At 42.5% G+C, this 21,732-nt stretch overlaps 1 protein-coding gene across 1 annotated transcript in view; it reads right to left on the minus strand.

Moving 5' to 3' along the window:
- The window catches only part of CTNND2 (catenin delta 2), a 1,220,390-nt gene that overhangs the window by 286,852 nt on the left and 911,806 nt on the right, over positions 1–21,732 (minus strand). Inside the window, exon 18 of the mRNA XM_044295464.1 lies at positions 8,387–8,512. Coding sequence (XP_044151399.1) covers positions 8,387–8,512 — 126 coding nt within the window. The remainder of the gene's footprint in view (positions 1–8,386; positions 8,513–21,732) is intronic.

Here is a 21,732-nt window from a genome sequence, read left to right on the forward strand (position 1 = left end):
TAAGTGAAAATGAATATATTTTTTCCATTATTTCAATACTTTTTCGATAGAGGTTGTCTGCAGTGACTTGTGACATCTGTCCAATACATTCTGTGTGTCAGGGCCAGAGATTGGAGAAACATAAGTGAAAATTACTATATTTCTCGATCATTTTCAAAAAATTTCTATAGAGGGTGTCTGCAGTTACTTGTGACATCTGTCCAAAACTTTCTGTGTGTCAGGCCCAGAGATAGGAAAAATCTAAGTGAAATCTATTTTCCTTTTTCCATACTTTTACGTACTTTTTCCATATACTGTGCTTGCTGTGAACAGTGACATCCGTGCCACATCTTGTCTGTCAAGCGTGCATATAACATTTATTTTGAAGAAGACAAGCAGTAAGGGACAGGGAAGTGGCCGTGATGCTGATGGTTTACCGTGGCCCTGGGTGCGTTGAAACTGTGCCTACTGCCAGAGCACAAAAAAAAACAATCATTCACGATACCTAGCTTCATGTTCCAGTTTGCAGGGCGTCACAGGACAAGTCAGACTAGTGCGACCAGGTGGTCGGTTGGATTGCAGCAGATAATGCTTCCAGTCGGTTAAGCACCACCCTGTCTTCCACCAAGTCCAGTTTCAGTAGCCAAGAGTGTGGTCAACAGAATCCTTGCCCTGATCCTCCTTCCTCCCACCATGGAGAGTCTGACCAAACAAGTGATCCCACACTTGGAAATTCAAGGAGCTCTTTTCATCGCCATTACTTGATTTGGCCCCCTCGCCAAGCACGCTTGAAGTGGGACATGAGATCTTGTGCCCTGATTCCCAACCTGTTGAGCATCCACAGTCACAAGAACATGACAGTGGGGAACGGCAATTAGTGTTTAATGAGGTGGATGATGATGAGACACAGTTGCCAATGAGTCAACCGCAATTACTGTCTCAAGAGGTTGATGAAGAGGATGAGACAAAGTTGTCAATTACTGAGGTTGTGGTTAGGTCAACAAATCAAGAGGATGATCAGAGTGAGGAAGTGAAAGAGATGGTGGTGGAAGATGAGGTCAGGGAAGGTGGAAAGCCGAGTGTGGACAGCAGTACAGAGGGGGAAGGATCTGCAGCACCGCAATAGGCTGGAAGAGGCAGTGGGGTAGCAAAAGGGAGAATGCGGGCCACACCAAACAGGCCTACAACTGTTCCACGGAGCATCCCCTTGCGTAAATCTGCCTTGCCAAGGGGTAGGTGTTCCACAGTATGGCGCTTTTTTAGGGAAAGTGCGGACGACAAAAGAATAGTATTTTGCAACCTGTGCCACATCAAATGAGCCGGGGCGTGAACACTAGCAACCTCACCACCACCAGCATGATCCGCCACATGGCATCCAAGCACCGTAATAAGTGGGACGAACGCCTGGGTCCACAATCTGTGTCTGCGGGTCACACCCCTGCCTCCTCTTTCCCTATGGTACATGCTGGCCAATCGCTTGTCGAAGGCGCAGGGGAGGATACCTCCTGACCTGCACTTGGACATTTGCAAGCACCATCAGCAATCACATCCACTTCCCTGTCCCAGCGCAGCGTCCATTGTCATTACCACAGGCATTTGAATGCAAGTGCAAATACCCAGCCACCAACCCACAGGACATAGCACTAAATGCGCACCTTTCAAAATTACTGGCCCTGGAAATGTTGCCATTTAGGCTTCAGGACACTGAGGGCTTCCGCAGTCTGATGTCGGCGGCCGTCCCGCAGTATCTGTCCCCAGCCGCCACTTTTTTTCAAGGTGTGCCATGCCCGCCTTACACCAACATGTGTCCCGAAATGTCACACGTGCCCTGACCAACGCATTTACTGGGAAGGTCCACTTAACCACGGACAAATAGAGAAGTGCATTTGGCCAGGGATGCTCCATTTTCCTGACGGCACACTGGGTGAACATTGTGGAGGCCGGGAGCGAGTCATACCCTGGGATGGCACAGGGGCTACCGACGCCAAGGATTGCAGGCACTAATTCCATTAGGGTTTCCGCCAGCACCGAACATTAGTGGCTCCAACCCCCTCTTCTCCTTCTCTACTTCCACCTCCGAATTATCCGCGTGCAGCACCAGTCAGTTATCAGCCGGTAGCTGGAAGCAGTGTAGCACTGCAGTGGGGAAGAGTCAACAGGCCGTGTTGAAGCTGATATGCTTAGGGGACAAACAGCACAATGCCGTAGAGCTGTTGCAGGGAATTAGAGACCAGACTGAGCTGTGGCTCTCACCACTCAACCTACAACCAGGCATGGTTGGGCGTGATAATGTCCATAACCAGGGGCGTAGCTAAAGGCTCGTGGGCCCCGGTGCAAGAGTTCAGCTTGGGCCCCCCTTCCCTCAGTGCTTTGTGGCCAGGGGCAGGGAAGCACATAGCCTTCATGCTGCCTGAGGCAAAAATTTAAACGGCACCTCCCTCCCCACCATGCCAAATTCCTGACCTAACCCTTTCCCTCCAGCTGGCAACTTGACCAGTATGCATTTGCTATACTGCAGCACAAGTGTCTTTGGGCCCCCTCAGGCTCCTGGGCCCGGTAGCGACTGCTACCTCTGTCTGCACCCCCTATAGCTACGCCCCTGTCCATAACTCTTTTTTAACCTTGGGAATTAATGCATAAATTAATGGTTTCTATCTGTATATTATTATACCATAACTTTATTATTTTGTGCAATTAGGACCTTTAAATATATATTTAAATGAATATTAAAGCGCAAGAAAAAAATTGTCCCAGGGGCTCCTCATGATGTAAAAAAAAAAATAAAAGAACTTAAACTCACCTAACCAATCGCCAGCTGCTGCAGTTCTGACGGAGCTGCACCTAAAACTGTTATTGGAGCCGCACAAATTGTCCCTCTTTGTGATTTTCAAAAGTTAAAAGGTATGATGTAACTAGAGTTTTAAAAGGCGCAAATTATAACAAAAATATGGCTTACGCCATAATTTGTGCCTTTTTATGAAACATAACTGCCATAAAAACAGTAATGAACTTGCACACTGATCTTATTTCAGTGTATTTTTTTTTTTTTTTTCATGGGTGCGCTTACATGCCTCACATGAAGGTTTATATAATATCATGGTTGTGCTCAGATGAAGGTTTTCCCTATTAAAACAAGGTCCAGGGGCATGAGCTATAATTTAAGAGGGTCATTTAAGAGGGCATTATTAGGCATATTTCTGGCGCAGATTGTGGCCTGAAAAAGTCTAAAAAAGTAGGTGTGGCATTGGCTCCTGTTTTAGGTGTAGAAAATTGCCTAAATGTAAGACTACTCAGAAGCTGTCTTACATTTAGAAGCGGTGGTGGATCTGCCAAAGTTATGTAGAGGCCGGCACCTCTTCATAACTTCAGCTGATCCACCACCAGTGCAGGGTTTTATTTAGGCCAGCATCTAAAATTACGGTCTTAATAAATGTGCCCCTAAATTCCTTCACATGTGCAGATTAGATACAGTAATCCACTTGTTTCATAAAAGTATTAAGGCTGTATTAGAATGGCAGATAGTCTGCTAGATCATCATTAATGAGTGTTCATAGGAGCCGATTACCCAATGAAGTAGCAAATAGCATGAACAAGCATGTAACAGCAGCGGTCTCCTCCACTGATGAGCAGGCGATTGCCGGAAAGGAACGATTCCCTCCCAAAATTTGCCTATTCTTTAGCCCTGTCACAATGATTTGTCCAAACAAGTCGCATAATGTAACACATCAATATATATTTCTATACACTTCTATCTCATTTATTGCTTGTAACCTTAGACTTTAAACCAGTAAACAGAGGTTCACACTTGTGTTAAATGGATCCGGCAGAGAACAGACTGACGAAATTCACTGCATCTGAACTACCTGGATGAAGTTCAATGACAGAGGTAATTGACTATGATGGGATCTGGTGGGGATCTGGCCGCTTTCCAGCAAAATACTGGCTTTAGGCCAGACAAAAACGTTGCACGCCCCTCTTCCCCTGCTGTCAGTGCTCCAAGATGGGCTGAAATACACAGTCAGGACTACTGTGCAGCACTAGCATAATGGAGAGGATTCCTGTGCATATGCACAGCAATCCTGACAATGTACTCCAGTGCAGCTTTAAACACTGACAGCAGGGGAACGGAGAGCAGTAGTAAAATAAAAAGTTGTGATCTGGACTCCTTATCTGCAGTGCTACTCATGTAATACTGCAGATAGTCCAAGATTTTGACAGAGCTTTATCTTCCAGCAGGACAATAAACCTAAACATACTGCTAAAGCAGCACTGCAGTGTTTTAAGGGGAAAGAGTTAAATGTTTTGGAATGACCTAGATCAATGCCCAGATCTCAATCCAATTGGGAATGTGAAATAAAGCAATGCATGTTTCATCGTTCCACCTTTATTTTCCTTTTGGTGCTGATCATGTGTTATACATATTTAAGGTAGTGCCTGAGGGGCATGCAGATTTTTTCACCTCCCTTTCCCTTACCCTAAGTTACAGATTTGAATCTGTCCCTGATTTGATAGTAGTTTATTTACTTACAGAAGTCTATAAGGAGATTCATCAAAGCTGTTAAATAGAAAAGTTGTCTTTCAACGCAACTTTCATTTCTTATACTGCTTTTAGACAGTTCCCATGAATCTTCCCCATGGCGTGTTTATTAAGAAAATATGTCTATGGGTACATCAGAGTAATATATGGCCATGGTGATTTCTGCTAAAAAATAGTGTAAAAAAAAATGTAATTCTTTTTTTTAACAGCATAGTGTGAAAACAACCTCATTATGTAGGTGTTTTAGTGTCTTGGTTGGGAAGGAGGCGTAGCTTAGTGATATATAGGTGTGACTTCAGGAACATATTTCTCCAAAATGTTGGTGGGAGGTAAGAAAGCCAATAGAGTGTGAGCCACTGTGATAAATGATGTGCATCTTTAGACTGTCTAGTCTAAATTTACACTGTCTAAATATTAGTGTTACCATTCTGCCTTATCTATGCCTCCAGCAGTACAATACAGTTGTCACTAAATCTCTGAATTCGTCATACCTCACTTCTTCACAGTATTATGACTTGGAACGTTGGTATAAGGTAAAGTTCACTTGATTCGGACAGGTCTCTATATGTAAAAATAATATTCTTTTGTTTTTCCTATATTTCTTTCAGGTCCTACCTATTTACATACCTTGTCCCTTTTTTAACTCTTCTGTTTTATTTGGAGGAGAAACATTGAGGGATTGCGCATTCCCTGCTCTTTTGTCTTAAGCATAGTGGGACAAATGGTCTCCCAGACTACCCAATCATCATGCCCCCATTTATTATGGATTGTCAATTGGTTACTCATATGCACCCTACAATAAACCTGACACTTAAAGGGGTTGTCCTGGTTCAGAGCTGAACCCGGACATAACCCCTTCTTCACCCCTCCAGCCCCTCTGAGTGGAGCATTGGAGCATTTTATGCGCTGGATAGTGCAGGGCAAGCACTTTTTCTTCATATCCGGTGATATACCGGGCTTTCTCACAGTGAGCTCAGTGACATCACTGGCACTAATGGGTGGGCTTTACAGCTGCCCTAGCATGTAAACTAGCCTAGGGAAGCGCTAAAGATTGCCCATTAGTGCCGGTGACATCACGGAACACTGCTAGGCAGAAGCCTCTGCCTAGCATTGCAAAAGCATAAACAATCAGCTCTTTCCCTATGTGATGGCTTTGACATTTTCGGATTTTGAAGACTTTCACCAGGCATGGGACTATACAAGAGCTAGAACATCTTTTAAGTGTTTATGTGACTCAAAAAGGGCGGCACAGGGCCCTAAATGCCGGTCTTAATAAATGTGCCATTTTTTCTCTTCATGGGAAAAAAAACCTCTCAATCTCGCTAAATGCAGAAGAACTAAAACAGCTATATTTGAGGTCTCATGGTCCAGCATGTTGTATATTCAATGAAAACATATGCACTCTTCCTTAATATCCACCTGGCCCGAATGCCAAAGATCACTCAACAGCTGTTTCTTATGCTGTCATCAGCCGCCAAAATGATAATACCACTAAAGCCCCTTTGCATGGCCCCATGTAGCAAGTGATTGTTGGGAAGGAAGCATTCCTTCCTGGCAATCGCTTGTTCATCAGTGGATGAGAAAGCTGCATTTGCATGCAGTGATCTCCTCCACAGCATGTGGAGGAGCGATCGCTAATGCCATTGCTTGTCCCCACACAGAATCAATGTTTCTTGGCAGAAGAGTGCTGTTTAGACAGCAGGATCTGCTGCTGGCAAATTAAGATTTCGGTGTCTGCACAAAGGATCCTATTATGCGATAAGCAAGCGTTTCGCTCATTCATTGTGTAATTGGCGGCGCCTTCACACCGGCAGCTTATCACTTTCTTACGAATGCTCATAAGCAATAATCTGCCAGACCATCAGGCAGTGTAAAGGGCCCTTAACATGGAACCAACCAAAACCTACCATCACAAAATGGCTAGAGAAGATTGATCATATTTGTCGTATGGAGGAGCTGTCCACATGGGAGTCACTGTCCCACACATGCTTGCAGATTTGGAAACCATGGACTAACTACATCCTCTGCTGAGTTCACTGAATTCACTGCTTTTTACAGGAAAACATCTCCATCTAATTCAAAACAATAAATAATATGTCTGTCATCCCACCAATCCCTCCCCCTCTTTCTCTCTACCCTTTACCTCCACACTCTTTATCTTCAGATTCATTTTATTATTCAGTAACATATCCGCAGTGCATATTCTTTAAACTTTAGCTACAAGCATGATCAGGGGCGGAATGGGAAGTAAAAGTGGTCCTGGAAAATAAAGGCATAAGTGGCTCCATGTTGCAGATGCAGGTCTAAATTGACAGAAGGCAGGGCAACATAATTAGGCAGGGGCAACATATGTAAGGCCAACAGAAGTAGGCAAGGCCAGCAATACCCTAGTGCAGAGCAATATACTCCCCCAGCTGAACCAAATACCACAGTGCAGGACAAAATACTGCCACCTGCATCACAGTATTGAACTGAATCGCTGTACTGCGGACATCAATTCAGTTGATTTCAGGAGGGCGCCTGCAGCTGCTGGCCAGATGTGTGTAAGAGAGAATCAGATCATTATGCATCCAGCTGGCGGCCGTCAGGAGGGCTCAAGTGACCCTCCTAGGCATCGGCCCACCGGGAAATTTCCCTGTAGAGTCTATGGTCAATCCGCCCCTGAACATAATTGACACAAGCTAAATTGGTCATTTGAAGCTTGTAAATATTGTTATGTTGTTCTGACTATTGTTGAAAATGTATTTAATAAAAATAAAATTTAAAAGAAAAGGTGGACAATTTCAATACAGTAGTTTAATAACATAGCACTACTGTAATACAATGGTAACTATGTAATGCATAACTAAATGTCTCATTGCTTTTGTTTGCTGGCAGTTTCTCTTTATGAAGAAAAATACATATATTTGTTGTTAGGTATAAATAAGGGGTTGCCCCATAATCAACACTTATCACCTATCCACAGGATAAGAGATAAATGTCTGATCACTGGGATCCCCATCGATCACAGTGAAGGTCCACGTCCCCTGTCAAAATGACGCAGTAGTAGCAAATACATGCTGCCAATCCATTCAAAGCCAATATGACTGACTGATTAAAAGGGTTGTCTCACTTCAGCAAGTGGCATTTATCATGTAGAGAAAGTTATTACATGCCACTTCCTAATGTATTGTTATTGTCTATATTGCTTCCTTAGATGGCTTTACTAATTTTTCCATCACTCCCTCCAATCCATCAGTGGTGATCGTGCTTGCACACTATAGGAAAAAGCGTGGGCTTTTCTGATGGCTGGGACAGTGGGCGTGCACATAGGCTAGTGCTTTTTCCTATAGTGTGCAAGCACAACCACCAATGACGGATTGCAAGGTGGTCTGTAACCATGGAAGTTTATAATGTGAAAAATAAATCCAGCTAGCAAAGGAGGCAATATGAATAATAACAATACATTAGTAAGTGGCTTGTATTAACCTTCTCTACATAATAAATGCTATTTGCAGAAGGGAAACAACCCCTTTAACTAACTGCAAGTCTTGGCTTTCTTTGTCAGTCCCACAATGAATAGAGCAGAAGTGCGCATGCATGACTGCAGCTCTATCCAAAAGCCAGGTGTAGGACCCCTTCCTCATGATCAGTGTGGATAGGTGATAAGTGTTGATTATGAGAAAATAATTAATTTAATTCAAATAATAAAGCAGACATTAAAGTTATATAGAAATAGGTGTTAAAATTTAGAATATTGTCTACAAAATTTGAAGAGACTATTAAATGTTGATTGTATATGGTAAAAACATGTATTTGATGTAATAACTCTGCTTGTACATCAAACATATTGTATTATAACAATAACAAGTGGATGGACAGCCAGAATACCTGGATTTGGGAATTGATTCTGGTCGCTTGGCCCTGGGAGAGAGTATACAGAGCGTTGTCTGGCTCAGATTGAAGGGTGGGTGAATATCCGCTTTCCTCATTCACTTTCAAGCCTGGGGAATCCTGCTACCACAAATCAATGAGTCATTTGTGAGTCATTACAATCATTACACACCACATATATTTGCTACTATCTCACAAATTACTCACAGCTGAAACAATTATTTGATTGCATCATTCATAAAATCACATGACAAATTACATCATTAATACTGGCAGAGTATGTGCACTGAATCGAAGATTATAAACATAGTATATAACATTTCTGTTATAACAGAACATCCACAAAACTATTTACCATGAGTTCATAAACTATTGAGCAGACATCTGCACTGAAATCTTTGTAGAGGGACATAAAAAAAAATTATAATACAGTAGTACTGATGTATTACAACAGATTCATAATAACTAGCTATATTCTTTATTGATAGAAACTAGAGTAATAAACATGCATGCTCAAATAATACTTTAGGTTGCTGATTTACATCTGAATGACAGTAGATTGCAGATAAAAATATGATGCCACCAATTTCAATACTTCAAGAAGGTCTATCCATAAAAGAGTCCCAAAAACTCAGCACAGTGGAAATATATGTTAAACTATACACATCTGGACAATTTGAAGTTTTGGTGATTTGTTTCAGATGAATTGTGTCAAAATATCACACCATAATTTTACTGTGCATATTGGTGTGGAAACAGTGAGGGAGGAAGATGATGGAGGACACATGACACTGGGAGAAAGTGGGGGGAGAGTTTGTCCTGACTTAGATGCTGACAGTCAGCCTAATCAGCCAATCAGGGGCAGGATTCAGGAAGGGCCTTTGCTGAGAACATCATTGAATGTCATTCTGTGCTCAGCTTGTGACCTGGAAGGATATGTTGTGGCAATGTCTGACTAAAGCAATTGCAGACACAAGCCAGTAATCTAGTTGTATTAAGGATAGGGATAGAATAGAGACATATAATTGGGTAAGATTTTATTGAATTTGATCAGGGAAAGTTTTGAGGGACTGAGGAAATGGTCACCCGGTTATGTGTTTAATACAGCTGTGGACAGATAGTTCTGCATTACAAAACCCTGAAAGAAAAATAAACACATTTTTTCCTGTATATGAACAGCTTTTTATATATATATATATATATATATATATATATATAAACAAAAAAAACATCAAGTTTCTACAATTCATAGAGTTATTGCAAACACCCCAATAGCATACATTCTGCTCCAAACACTGAGCAATTATGCATTTTTTTCTAAAAATCAGCGTAAATTTACTGTTTGCAATTGGGCATATAAGTGTATTTTACCTGTATTTTACCAAACTTGTTGCATATGCAAGATAGTGGTGATAGTCATCACAATTTTGGGGGGTATTACTATGTATTACAGAAGTAGAGAAACTGAAACTTTGAAATTTGCAAAAATTTCCCAATTTTTGGTAAATTAGGTATTTTATTATGTAAAAAAAATAATTTTTTTTACTTCATTTTACCAGTGTCATGAAGTACAATATGTGATGAAAAAACAATCTCAGAATGGCCTGGATAAGTCAAAGTGTTTTAAAATTATCAGCACTTAAAGTGACACTGGTCAGATTTGCAAAAAAAAGTCCTTAAGGTGAAATAGGGCTGAGTCCTTAAGGGGTTAAAAAGGGCAATAATTGCCACTTGTTTTTCAAAGAATGAATGAACTCACTCATTGAACTCCACACTGCTATTATTTTGAACATGCCCCTTTCAATTAGTGATTCAATTACACAGAATCAGCACCATGCATGTCATGACTCTTAGGTCAGTTGGATTTCTATTGCTCTACTACACCTGCTAGTAAATTATTTGCCATGTAGGAATATCGTTTCTACCAAAAGCAGTGATTGATCAGGTTAGTGATGTCTGTCTGCTATTATTTTGAACACAACTGTACATGGCAGCACTGACCATAGATTATTATGATCCCACACTTGGGGTGACTGTTGTAGGGATCACCACTATCACCACTATCTTGCATATGCAACAAGTTTGGTAAAACAGGTAAAATACACTTATATGCCCAATTGCAAACAGTAAATTTACGCTGATTTTTAGAAAAAAGCGATAATGGTACTGGCAGTAGCGATAATGGTACTGGCAGTAGCAGCTGTGGTGGGTAGGCAGCAACCATGAGGTATAGAACATGATGATAGACAGGCCGATAGTGGCAGTGGCATGATGGTGTAGGGATAACAGTAGCCATACGGTATGGAACATGATGGTAAGCAGGCAGGCAGTGACAGTGCAATGCTGGCAGCAGCGACAGTAGCAGCCTTACAGTATGGAACATGATGGTAAAAAGGCAGACAGCAGAAATGGCATGAAGACAGCAGCAGCCGCCATACTGTACAGAACATAATAGTAGGCAAGTAAACAGCAGCACTGGCAAAATGGCTGCAGCAGCCATACTGTACATAAAATGATGGTAGGCAGGCAGACAGTGGCATAATGGTGGCAGCAGACAGACGATACGGACTAAATTCATAACAAAAAGATATAAAAAAAAGTCGTAGTGGACCTCATCCACTTGTTTACCTATTTTCAGGCCACTTTCAGCATATTTGATTTGTCTAGAATCGATTTGGACACAAATTAAATTCTTTGACAAATTTAACAAATTTGACCCAAAATGATTTACAAAAAAAACTGCTCATCTCTAGTTCCTATGTTAATAATGAATATTTTTTTTCAAGTTGTGGTATAATCACATGTTTAAGACTGTACAGGAAGGCAGAGTATAAGGAATTATACAATTCTCCCTCTAAAAATGTACCTCAAAGGCGTGAATTTTGTATTTGGAGTTCTCTGGCCTCATCCCTACAACAGTCACCCCAAGTGTGGGATCATAATAATCTATGGTCAGTGCTGCCATGTACAGTTGTGTTCAAAATAATAGCAGACAGACATCACTAACCTGATCAATCACTGCTTTTGGTAGAAACGATATTCCTACATGGCAAATAATTTACTAGCAGGTGTAGTAGAGCAATAGAAATCCAACTGACCTAAGAGTCATGACATGCATGGTGCTGATTCTGTGTAATTGAATCACTAATTGAAAGGGGCATGTTCAAAATAATAGCAGTGTGGAGTTCAATGAGTGAGTTCATTCATTCTTTGAAAAACAAGTGGCAATTATTGCCCTTTTTAACCCCTTAAGGACTCAGCCCTATTTCACCTTAAGGACTTTTTTTTGCAAATCTGACCAGTGTCACTTTAAGTGCTGATAATTTTAAAACACTTTGACTTATCCAGGCCATTCTGAGATTGTTTTTTCATCACATATTGTACTTCATGACACTGGTAAAATGAAGTAAAAAAAATATTTTTTTTACATAATAAAATACCAAATTTACCAAAAATTGGGAAAAATTTGCAAATTTCAAAGTTTCAGTTTCTCTACTTCTGTAATACATAGTAATACCCCCCAAAATTGTGATGACTTAACATTCCCCATATGTCTACTTCATGTTTGAATTCTTTTGGGAATTATATTTTATTTTTTGGGGATGTTACAAGGCTTAGAAGTTTAGAAGCAAATCTTTAAATGTTTCAGAAATTTACAAAAACCCAATTTTTAGGGACCACTACAGGTCTGAAGTCTCTTTGCGAGACTCACATAATAGAAACCGCCCAAAAATGATCCCATTCTATAAACTACACCCCTCAAGGTATTAAAAACTGATTGTACTCCTCTTAAGTGCTTTTTGGCTTTCCCCCGTGCTAATTTCTCTCCCTCTCTCTGGGGAGTTTCTACTCCTATCTTTATCCTCCTCTGTCCTCCCCAGTCAAAAAGTCAAAGTGTCAAAATGTCTTAATCTCTGGGGAAGGGGTCTTTGAGATGCAAGTATGTTCATATTTGTTTGGTTTCTGGTCACGGAAGGCTTTCCGTGTGTTATGCTTTAATTTTTCTTTAGTAGCCGCCATCTGTTCCTCCTCCCCCACTAGGGCACTGTGAATTCCTGTCTTAGTAAACTCTTCGAGACGGGACACTCGCAGTTATTTACACCTAGTTAGGTGTTTGCCCCTCGGCTGAGGGCTAGATTTCCCCCTTCCCTTCTTCCCACTTTCCTCGTCCCCTATCCTTGCCTCCTCCTATCCCTGCTGTCTGCACTCCTCACTCTCACTGAGATAATTTGTTGCTACTTGTTTTCTGATTGTTGAAACATGTCTGATGTTTTATTGGTCTCCCTTAATGTACAGGGGTTGAACTTACCGGAAAAAAGATCGTCCTTACTGCGTCTTCTCTGGAAGAAACGTGCACATGTAGCGTTCATCCAGGAAACGCATTTCCGTTCCTCTTCTACTCCAAAGCTCTCAGACAGACGTTTTCCGCATGCCTACCATAGCACTGATCCTGATACCAAGACAAAAGGCGTCTCCATTCTCGTCTCCAACAATATCTCGTGGAATCTGATCGACTCTCGCACTGATGGGGCAGGCAGGTATCTATTCTTAAAGGGTAACTTGGCCGGTTATAAGGTTACATTGGCTACAGTCTATGCCCCTAACAATGGTCAGGTGGGTTTCTTGTCTAAGACCCTCAGGGCCTTGGAGGAGTTCACGGAGGGTCTTTTGATTCTGGGAGGAGACTTTAATATTGTCCTGAATCCTCGCGTGGACTCCTCCAAGGGCCAAGTTTCCTTCCCTCTTTCCGCCATTACCAAATTTAAGGAGCTCTTGTTCTCCCACCAACTCGCTGATGCCTGGCGTATCCTCTATCCAACATCCCGAGACTACTCATTCTTTTCCCACCCCCACAACTCCTATTCCAGATTAGACTACTTCCTCCTGAAACATGCTAATCTGGACCTTCTCTCCAAAGCAGAGATTGACTCCATTACCTTCTCGGACCACGCCTTAGTCTCCATATCCATCTCATTCCCGACCCATCAACCCAGAGCCTGGCATTGGCAATTAAATGACTCACTTCTCCAAGATCTCCAAGTCATCACTGAAGTCCGGAGAGACCTGGCCGAGTATTTTGTGAATAATGTGACTCCCGATAGCGACCCCCTTACCATTTGGGAAGCCCATAAATGTTTTATCAGAGGCTCTTTTATTAAACTAGGGTCCCGTTTGAAAAAGGAAAGAGCAGCAAAGATATCTACTCTTCTGTCTCGCATCCACGAGATAGAACAGCAGCATAAGCGGACTCTGGACTTGCAGCTGGGAGCGGAACTTACCCAGCTGAGAGATCAGGTGCGCTCTTTATGTCTTTCAAAAGCCAAAGCGACCTTAACTAAATGCCGGAGGCATTACTATGAGCATGGTAACAAACCAGGTAGAACCCTTGCACGGGCTTTGCAAAAGACCAAATTACGCTCCTTTGTCCCCCATGTGTCACTTACTTCCGGAAGAAAGACTTCTTTCCCGAAGGAAATAACAGAAGCATTTCGATCGTATTATCACACCCTGTACAATCTGGACGACTCTCACCAATCCGTTAGCCCTGAATTCAAGCCCTCAGTGAAAGCTTATCTTGAATCGGCGGGCTTACCATCTCTCCCCCCAGAAGCGGTTTCTGAATTGGAGTCACCCATATCATTAAATGAGTTACAGGCAGCTATTAAAAACTCCCAAACTGGGAAGGCTCCTGGTCCGGACGGACTCACGCTTTCCTACTATAAGCAGTTTAAGGACATTTTGCCTGATCATTTTATAGCTGCCTTTGGCTCGTTGGATAGGGCCCGCACTCTTCCAAATGACACTCTTAGAGCTCACATCACAGTAGTACCCAAGGAAGGGAAAGATCCCTCCCATTGCCAAAATTACCGTCCCATTTCCCTGATCAATGTAGATCTGAAGTTATTTTCTAAAATTCTTGCCACTCGCCTTCTACCAGATTTCCAAAAAATAATTCATCTAGACCAAACAGGTTTCTTGCCCCTTAGGGAAGCCCGTGATAGCACTACAAGAGCAATTAACATGATCTATCAAGCCGTCACTTCTAAGACCCCAACTTTATTCCTATCTACCGATGCCGAAAAGGCGTTCGATAGGGTGAATTGGAAATTTATGTTTGAAACTCCACGTTGCGTGGGTATGGGGGATAAAATGTTGGCTCGTATTACCAATCTTTACTCCAACCCCACGGCAGTGGTTAAGGTGAATGGCCAGTTTTCCATGCCCCTGTCTATTCGCAATGGAACAAGACAGGGCTGTCCCCTTTCCCCTTTAATTTTTGTGATTTGTCTAGAGCCGCTTCTGTGTCATATACGGGGGAACCCCGATATTTCAGGGCTACGGATTCGTGAGACATCGCACAAGGTTGCAGCTTACGCTGATGATCTTCTGTTCTTTCTCACCAATCCCAGGGTTACGCTCCCGAACCTCTTGCAGGAACTAAAGACATATGCTCACCTTTCAAACTTTAAAATTAATTATCAAAAATCGGAAGCTTTGAACATAACTCTTCCCACTTCTACGGTCCAATCTATTTCGGAGAACTTTCCGTTTACGTGGGCTCGGTCGTCTCTAAAATATCTAGGGATCTTGCTTACCCCCACACTCTCGGAATTATATCAGGTCAACTACCCGCCTCTTCTCCGGAATATAAAATCAGACCTAGACAGGTGGAATATTGGAACGTTCTCATGGTTTGGAAGGATATCCATTTTTAAAATGAATGTCCTGCCAAAAATTCTATTTTTCTTCCAAGCCTTACCGATACACATCCCCAGACTTTTCTTCCATACTCTTCTGAAAATGTTGACACATTTCATATGGGCAGGTAAACCATCCAGGATAGCAAGGTCAATACTCTTCCGTCCCAAGCTTGAGGGTGGTCTTGGGCTCCCGGACTTCCTCTCATATCATAGGGCTTCACACCTTCTTAGGGTAGTAGATTGGTGTCGTCACCAAGCCTACAAACAATGGGTCTCAGTTGAGCAATCCTTTCTGATTGCTCCATTGTCAGCCATCCCTTGGTTGTCCACCCAAACCCCCTTGGAAGCACGCCTGCACCCGACTATTGGCCCCTCCTTGAAAGCCTTTGCCAGTATTCAAAGTCACCCGGGTATCTCTCCATCCCCTTCTCCTATGTTCCCTATCCTGGGCAACCCTCAATTCCCTCCAGGATTAGAGCGCGGTCCCTTTAAGGAACTAATAAGATGTAACAAATTTAGGGCCCATCATCTGACTGCCTCAAACCAATGGCTTACCCCTCAACAGATTTCAGAGATGTCAGGAACGCCTACTCTTAATCCTTGGCAATCTAGACAACTTACACACTTTATGTCTACACTCCCTCCTGCGTCTGCGTACGCTCGTGATAAGACGGACTTTGAGTTCATTTGTGAGCAGTCTGGAGTAACTAGACGTACCCTCTCCTGCGCATATGGCTTACTAATATCTCCCCCAGACCAACCTCCTCCCAATTTTGTCTCACAATGGGAAGCTGACTTGGATATCACGCTCTCTTCGGAACAACGGCTGAGACTTTTCACATGCATCCACAAAACTTCTATGGCCAGTAATATTCAGGAATCGGGTTTCAAGCTCATGTCACGCTGGTATAGAGTCCCCACTAGACTTCACTCCATATTCCCATCTACCTCTCCCCTCTGCTGGCGCTGCGGCTCTGAGAGGGGTACGTTGCTACATATCTTCTGGTCTTGTCCCCTTCTATCGACATTTTGGAACTCAGTGTGGGAAATTACTTCTAAATTCACTACATATACCCTCCCTAAGTCACCTGCTTTCTTCCTGCTCCATCAGTGCGAGATTCCTTTGTCATCCTACAACAAGTCTGTGGTAAGGCACTTGGTAAACGCGGCCAGAGCCTGCATCCCCCGTCTGTGGAGGCAATCATCTGCTCCCTCCCTATCAATGTGGATTAATAGAGTTCAGGAGGTTATGAGAATGGAGGACCTCATTTCATCATTGAGACATACTGAAAAAAAGTTCACCAAGACCTGGAGTCGCTGGTTGGACTTCTTTGAATCTGCGGAAGGAAAAACACTCCTAGCTTCTGAGTGAGAGTGCAGGTTCGGGAATGCTGTCTCCTTTCCCTTTTCCCTTCCCTTCGCCCTTCCTCTTTCCTTCCTTGTCCCCCCCTTTCCGTGTCTATTCAGTGATTTTAGATTCCATTTGCTTTCTACTGTTCCACATGATTATGTGGTATTTCCGAGTAAGGATGTGCAATTTTTGACTTGTCATGTGTCATTTCTTGTATTCATGCTTTATAAGTATGTTGTACTCATTATCAATCCTGTTGCCCATCATGCTATGGGTTGTTAAAAAATTGAAAAAAGTCTTAAATAAAGAATTTACAAAAAAAAAAAAACTGATTGCACAAACTTCGTTAACCCTTTAGGTGTTGCACAAGAGTTATTGGGATGAAATTTGAGAATTTCATTTTTTTGCCTAATTTTCCATTTGAACCAATTTTTTCCACTAACAAAGCAAGGGTTAACAGTCAAACAAGAGTGTATCTTTATTGCCCTGACTCTGCCGTTTACAGAAACACCCCATATGTGGCTGTAAACTACTGTACGGCCACACAGCGGGGCGTAGAGTGAAAGGTGCACCGTATGGTTTTTGGAAGCCAGATTTTGCTGGACTGTTTTTTTGACACCATGTCCCATTTGAAGCCCCCTGATGCACCCCTAGAGTAGAAACTCCATAAAAGTGACCCCATCTAAGAAACTACACCCCTCAAGGTATTCAAAACTGATTTTACAAACTTTGTTAACCGTTTAGGTGTTGCACAAGATTTAATGGAAAATTTCACTTTTTTGGCAGATTTTCCATTTTAATATTTTTTTTCAAGTTACAAAGCAAGGGTTAACAGTTAAACAAAACTCATTATTTATGGCCCTGATTCTGTAGTTTACAGAAACACCCCATATGTGGTCATAAACTGCTGTACGGGCACACGGCAGGGCGCAGTAGGAAAGGAATTCCATACGGTTTTTGGAAGGCAGATTTTGCTGGACTGTTTTTTTTTTTACACCATGTCCCATTTGAAGCCCCCCTGTTGCACCCCTAGAGTAGAAACTCCAAAAAAGTGAACCCATTTTAGAAAGTACGGAATAGGGTGGCAGTATTGTTGGTACTAGTTTACGGTACATATGATTTTTGGTTTCTCTATATTACACTATATTACACTTTTTGTGCGGAAAGGTAACAAGAAATAGCTTTTTTGGCACGTTTTTTTTTTTTTTGCTATTTACAACATTCATCTGACAGGTTAGATCATGTGGTAATTTTATAGAGCAGGTTGTCACGGACCCGGTGATATCTAATATGTATACAATTTTTTTTATTTATGTAAGTTTTTTACAATAACTTCATTTTTAAAACCTCAAAAATGTTTTAGTGTCTCCATAGTCTAAGAGCCATAGTTTTTTCAGTTTTTGGGCGATTATCCTGAGTAGGGTCTCATTTTCTGCGGGATGAGATGATGGTTTGATTGGCACTATTTACGGTGCATATGACTTTTTGATCGCTTGCTATTACACTTTTTGTGACGTAAGATGACAAAAAATGGCTTTTTTTACACCGTTTTTATTTTTATTTTTTTACGGTGGTCACCTGAGGGGTTAGGTCATGTGATATTTTTATAGAGCCGGTCGATACGGACGTAGTGATACCTAATATGTATACTTTATTTATGTACGTTTTACACAATTATTTCATTTTTGAAACAAAAAAAATCATATTTTAGTGTTTCCATAGTCTAAGAGCCATAGTTTTTTCAGTTTTTGGGCAATTATCTTGCGTAGGGTCTCATTTTTTGCGGGATGAGATGATGGTTTGATTGGTACTATTTTGGCGTACATGCAACTTTTTTGATCACTTTTATTAACCTTTTTGGGAAGTAAGGTGGGCAAAATTAAAATTTTCTAATTGTTTTTATTTTTTTATTTTTATGGCGTTAACCGTGCAGGAAAAGTAACATGACCGTTTTATAGATCAGGTCGTTACGGACGCGGCGATACCTAATATGTGTAGTGTATTTAATTTTTTTAATTTTTATTCAGTGATAAATGTTTTTTTTTAATCTTAACTTTTTCACTTTTTTATTTTTTACATTTTTTTGACCCAGACCCACTTGGCTCTTGAAGATCCAGTGGGTCTGATGTCAATATATATTGTACTGTACTGTATTTTACTTACACTTTGTCAGAACAGATCTATGCCTTTAGCATAGATCTGTTCAGCACCATGGACAGCAGGACGCCTAAGAAGGCATCCTGTTGCCATGGGAACCTTCCCCATCTGCCACAACTTCCCCAGTCTCTGCCTTTGCCCGCCCTCCAAGTCCGGACCTATCGATGAGGCAAGAGACTTGGAGGAGTAAAGTGAAAAGAAGGCAGAGCAGCCTGGGCTCCTACACACTGAACGCCGCCCCTGGGCACTTGCGGGTGCTCATTTGCATATGAATTAAACTTCATTTTTCCTGCTGGTGCAAGTCTAAAGACAAAGACAAAGGTACCGTTACATTCCTGTATAGGTGTGCTACAGAGCCATGTAAGCACTGTATATGGCCACATGGAGGTGACAGACTCCCTTTAACGTAGCAATATATGATTTATTATGATATACACACAGTTATTACTTCGTTATTACTTCATACACCGAGACCGGTCAGTGAGGTTATATCTGGCAGAGGTGGTAATGTCTGTATGTGCGGCTCAAAGCCGTAACAAATCCCCATAGCAAACCTCTCCTGCTCCAGACATGGACAGAGGTGTCAGCAGAGTGCACTGTGGTCAGACAGAAAAGAAATAAAGAAATTCAAATAGAACTTCCTTTGGAGCATACAGCAACTGATAAGTACTGGAAGGATTGATATTTTTAAATAGAAGTACTGTATTTTTTCGCCCCATAAGACGCACTCCCCCCCCAAAAAAAAAAAATGGGGAGAAAATGTCCCTGCGTCTTATGGGGCGAATCCTGACATTTTTACATCGCAGGCTGCGATGTACGGTATGCGAGAGCGGGGAGGGACTGGGAGGAGGAGCTGGGGGGCGGCAATTGTGGCTGGGCGGTGCAGTCACTGTCTCATTCAATTAAAAGTGATTAAACATGCTCCCCCACTTCTAATATTACCGTACATCCTAACAGCTTCTGTAGAATGCAGGCAGGCAGGCTGGGCGGGTGGCAGAGTAACTAACTCCCTGATGTCACGTGCCTGCGCCGCCTACTTAATAAAGCAGGCGGCGCAGGCAAGTGACGTCAGTGAGTGACGCGCCAGCCGTCTGGCCTGCCTGCCTGCATTGTACAGAAGCTGTTAGGGTGTACGGTAATATTAGGAGTAGGCGGGCATGTGAAATTACTTTTAATTGAATGAGACATTTTATATTTGTATACTGCAGCACTGGAGCGGCGGGGGGGGGGGGGGGGAAATCTGTGGAGGACAGTTTTATGGGGGACATCTGTGGATGGCACTGTTAAGGGGTGGGGGGTCTGTGGATGGCACATATATAACAGTGCCACCCACAGATCCCCCATAACAGTGCCAGAAACAGATCCCCCCTGTAACAGTGCCACCCACAGATCCCCCATAACAGTGTGTCATCCACAGATCCCCCATAACAGTGTGTCATCCACAGATCCCCCATAACAGTGTGTCATCCACAGATCCCCCATAACAGTGTGTCATCCACAGATCCCCCATAACAGTGTGTCATCCACAGATCCCCCATAACAGTGTGTCATCCACAGATCCCCCATAACAGTGTGTCATCCACAGATCCCCATAACAGTGTGTCATCCACAGATCCCCCATAACAGTGTGTCATCCACAGATCCCCCATAACAGTGCGTCATCCACAGATCCCCCATAACAGTGCCATCCCCAGATCCCCCCATTACAGTGCGTCATCCACAGACCACCATTAGTTCCAAACACACCAAAAGCACACCTTTTGGTTAAAAATATTTTTTTTCATATTTTCCTGCCCAAAAACCTAGGTGCGTCTTATGGGCCGGTGCGTCTAATAGGGCGAAAAATATGGTAATTTACAAATCTTTTTAACGTTCCACCGGAGTACCCCTTTAAAGCTAAAGTATTTTAGGGCTTAGGCGGGGGTGTATCTATCACGAAGCAAACAAGACATTTGCCTAGGGCGGCAAAATGCCTTGTTTGCTTAGTTATAGTTAGACAATACCCTGGCAGAGCCCCACAAGCTCTCCTGTCTCCATTAGTATACATCCAGCCATGGAGCCTTCTCCCTGGCACAGGACAGCAGCCATGTGTGCAGGGCAGCCGCCCCGGGGAACGGTGAGCACGGGTTGTCATAGAGGTTGGGAGGGGAGACATGGCTGTCAGGGAGGGGAGAGGAAGTCTGCGGCACAAACACCTCCTCCCCCACCTGTCCCAGCACTGGCACCGGGGCTACCCGCACATGATGGCTCCTCTCTAGCTCTAGCCGCGTCTACACGGAGACACCAGAGACAGGTAACAGGATGAGCTGACCATGGACGCTGCATCCACCGGTGAGTGTGTATTACACAATCTTTATATATTTTTTTTTAATACATATACAGATTGTGTAATACTGCCCCTCACCCCCCTCCAACCAACACAGAAATTAGCACAAATGTATTAAATAAAATGGCTGCCTGTATCATTATTACAAAAATTTAAAAAGCGCAACTTCTGACACACATACTTTGTATATAACAGTTTTTTATTTTTATTGCCTTGACAGGAAGGGGTGGGTCAAATTTATATTAGGGCGTGCCCGAGTTTAGTCTCGCCTAGGGCAGCACAAAAGATACACCACTGGGATTAGGGTATCCTTTTAAGAAAATATTCACTCCTCCTTTGTAAATATTACAACATGGGGTTGCATCTTGGTCTTTGCCGAGGCTGTTGTAATACAGTCACACAAGTCATCATATTTCACCCAGCCATTAAATTTTCTCTACAATAGGCCACACAATGACCAAGAGACTTATTGCCAGTTCCTGGAATGAAGGCAACAACCCCTCGTAACATGAATGAATGACTGTCCAGGTGTATGTTTACAGGTATTTCAGACAGTGCATATTGTGTTTCCACACTTATTTCAATACAAAGTACTTGTCCAGTGGTGCAGCTGTGTGTGACCGAACCATTGCAAAAAAATTTCAATGAAGATGCATTCTGAATTTTCAAGCCATGGACACTCTTGAGGTGACTTTAATGGCTTCAGACATTTAGACACATTTAGGTTTAGCCCATCTTCCAATGCTAGCTGAAGTTTACTCAGTCCATTAGTTTCTAAAATATGTCCATTGATTGGCAGAAGAGGGAT

This window comes from Bufo gargarizans, chromosome 5 (assembly GCF_014858855.1).
Source record: "Bufo gargarizans isolate SCDJY-AF-19 chromosome 5, ASM1485885v1, whole genome shotgun sequence".
In the NCBI taxonomy this organism is placed as follows: Eukaryota; Metazoa; Chordata; class Amphibia; order Anura; family Bufonidae; genus Bufo; species Bufo gargarizans.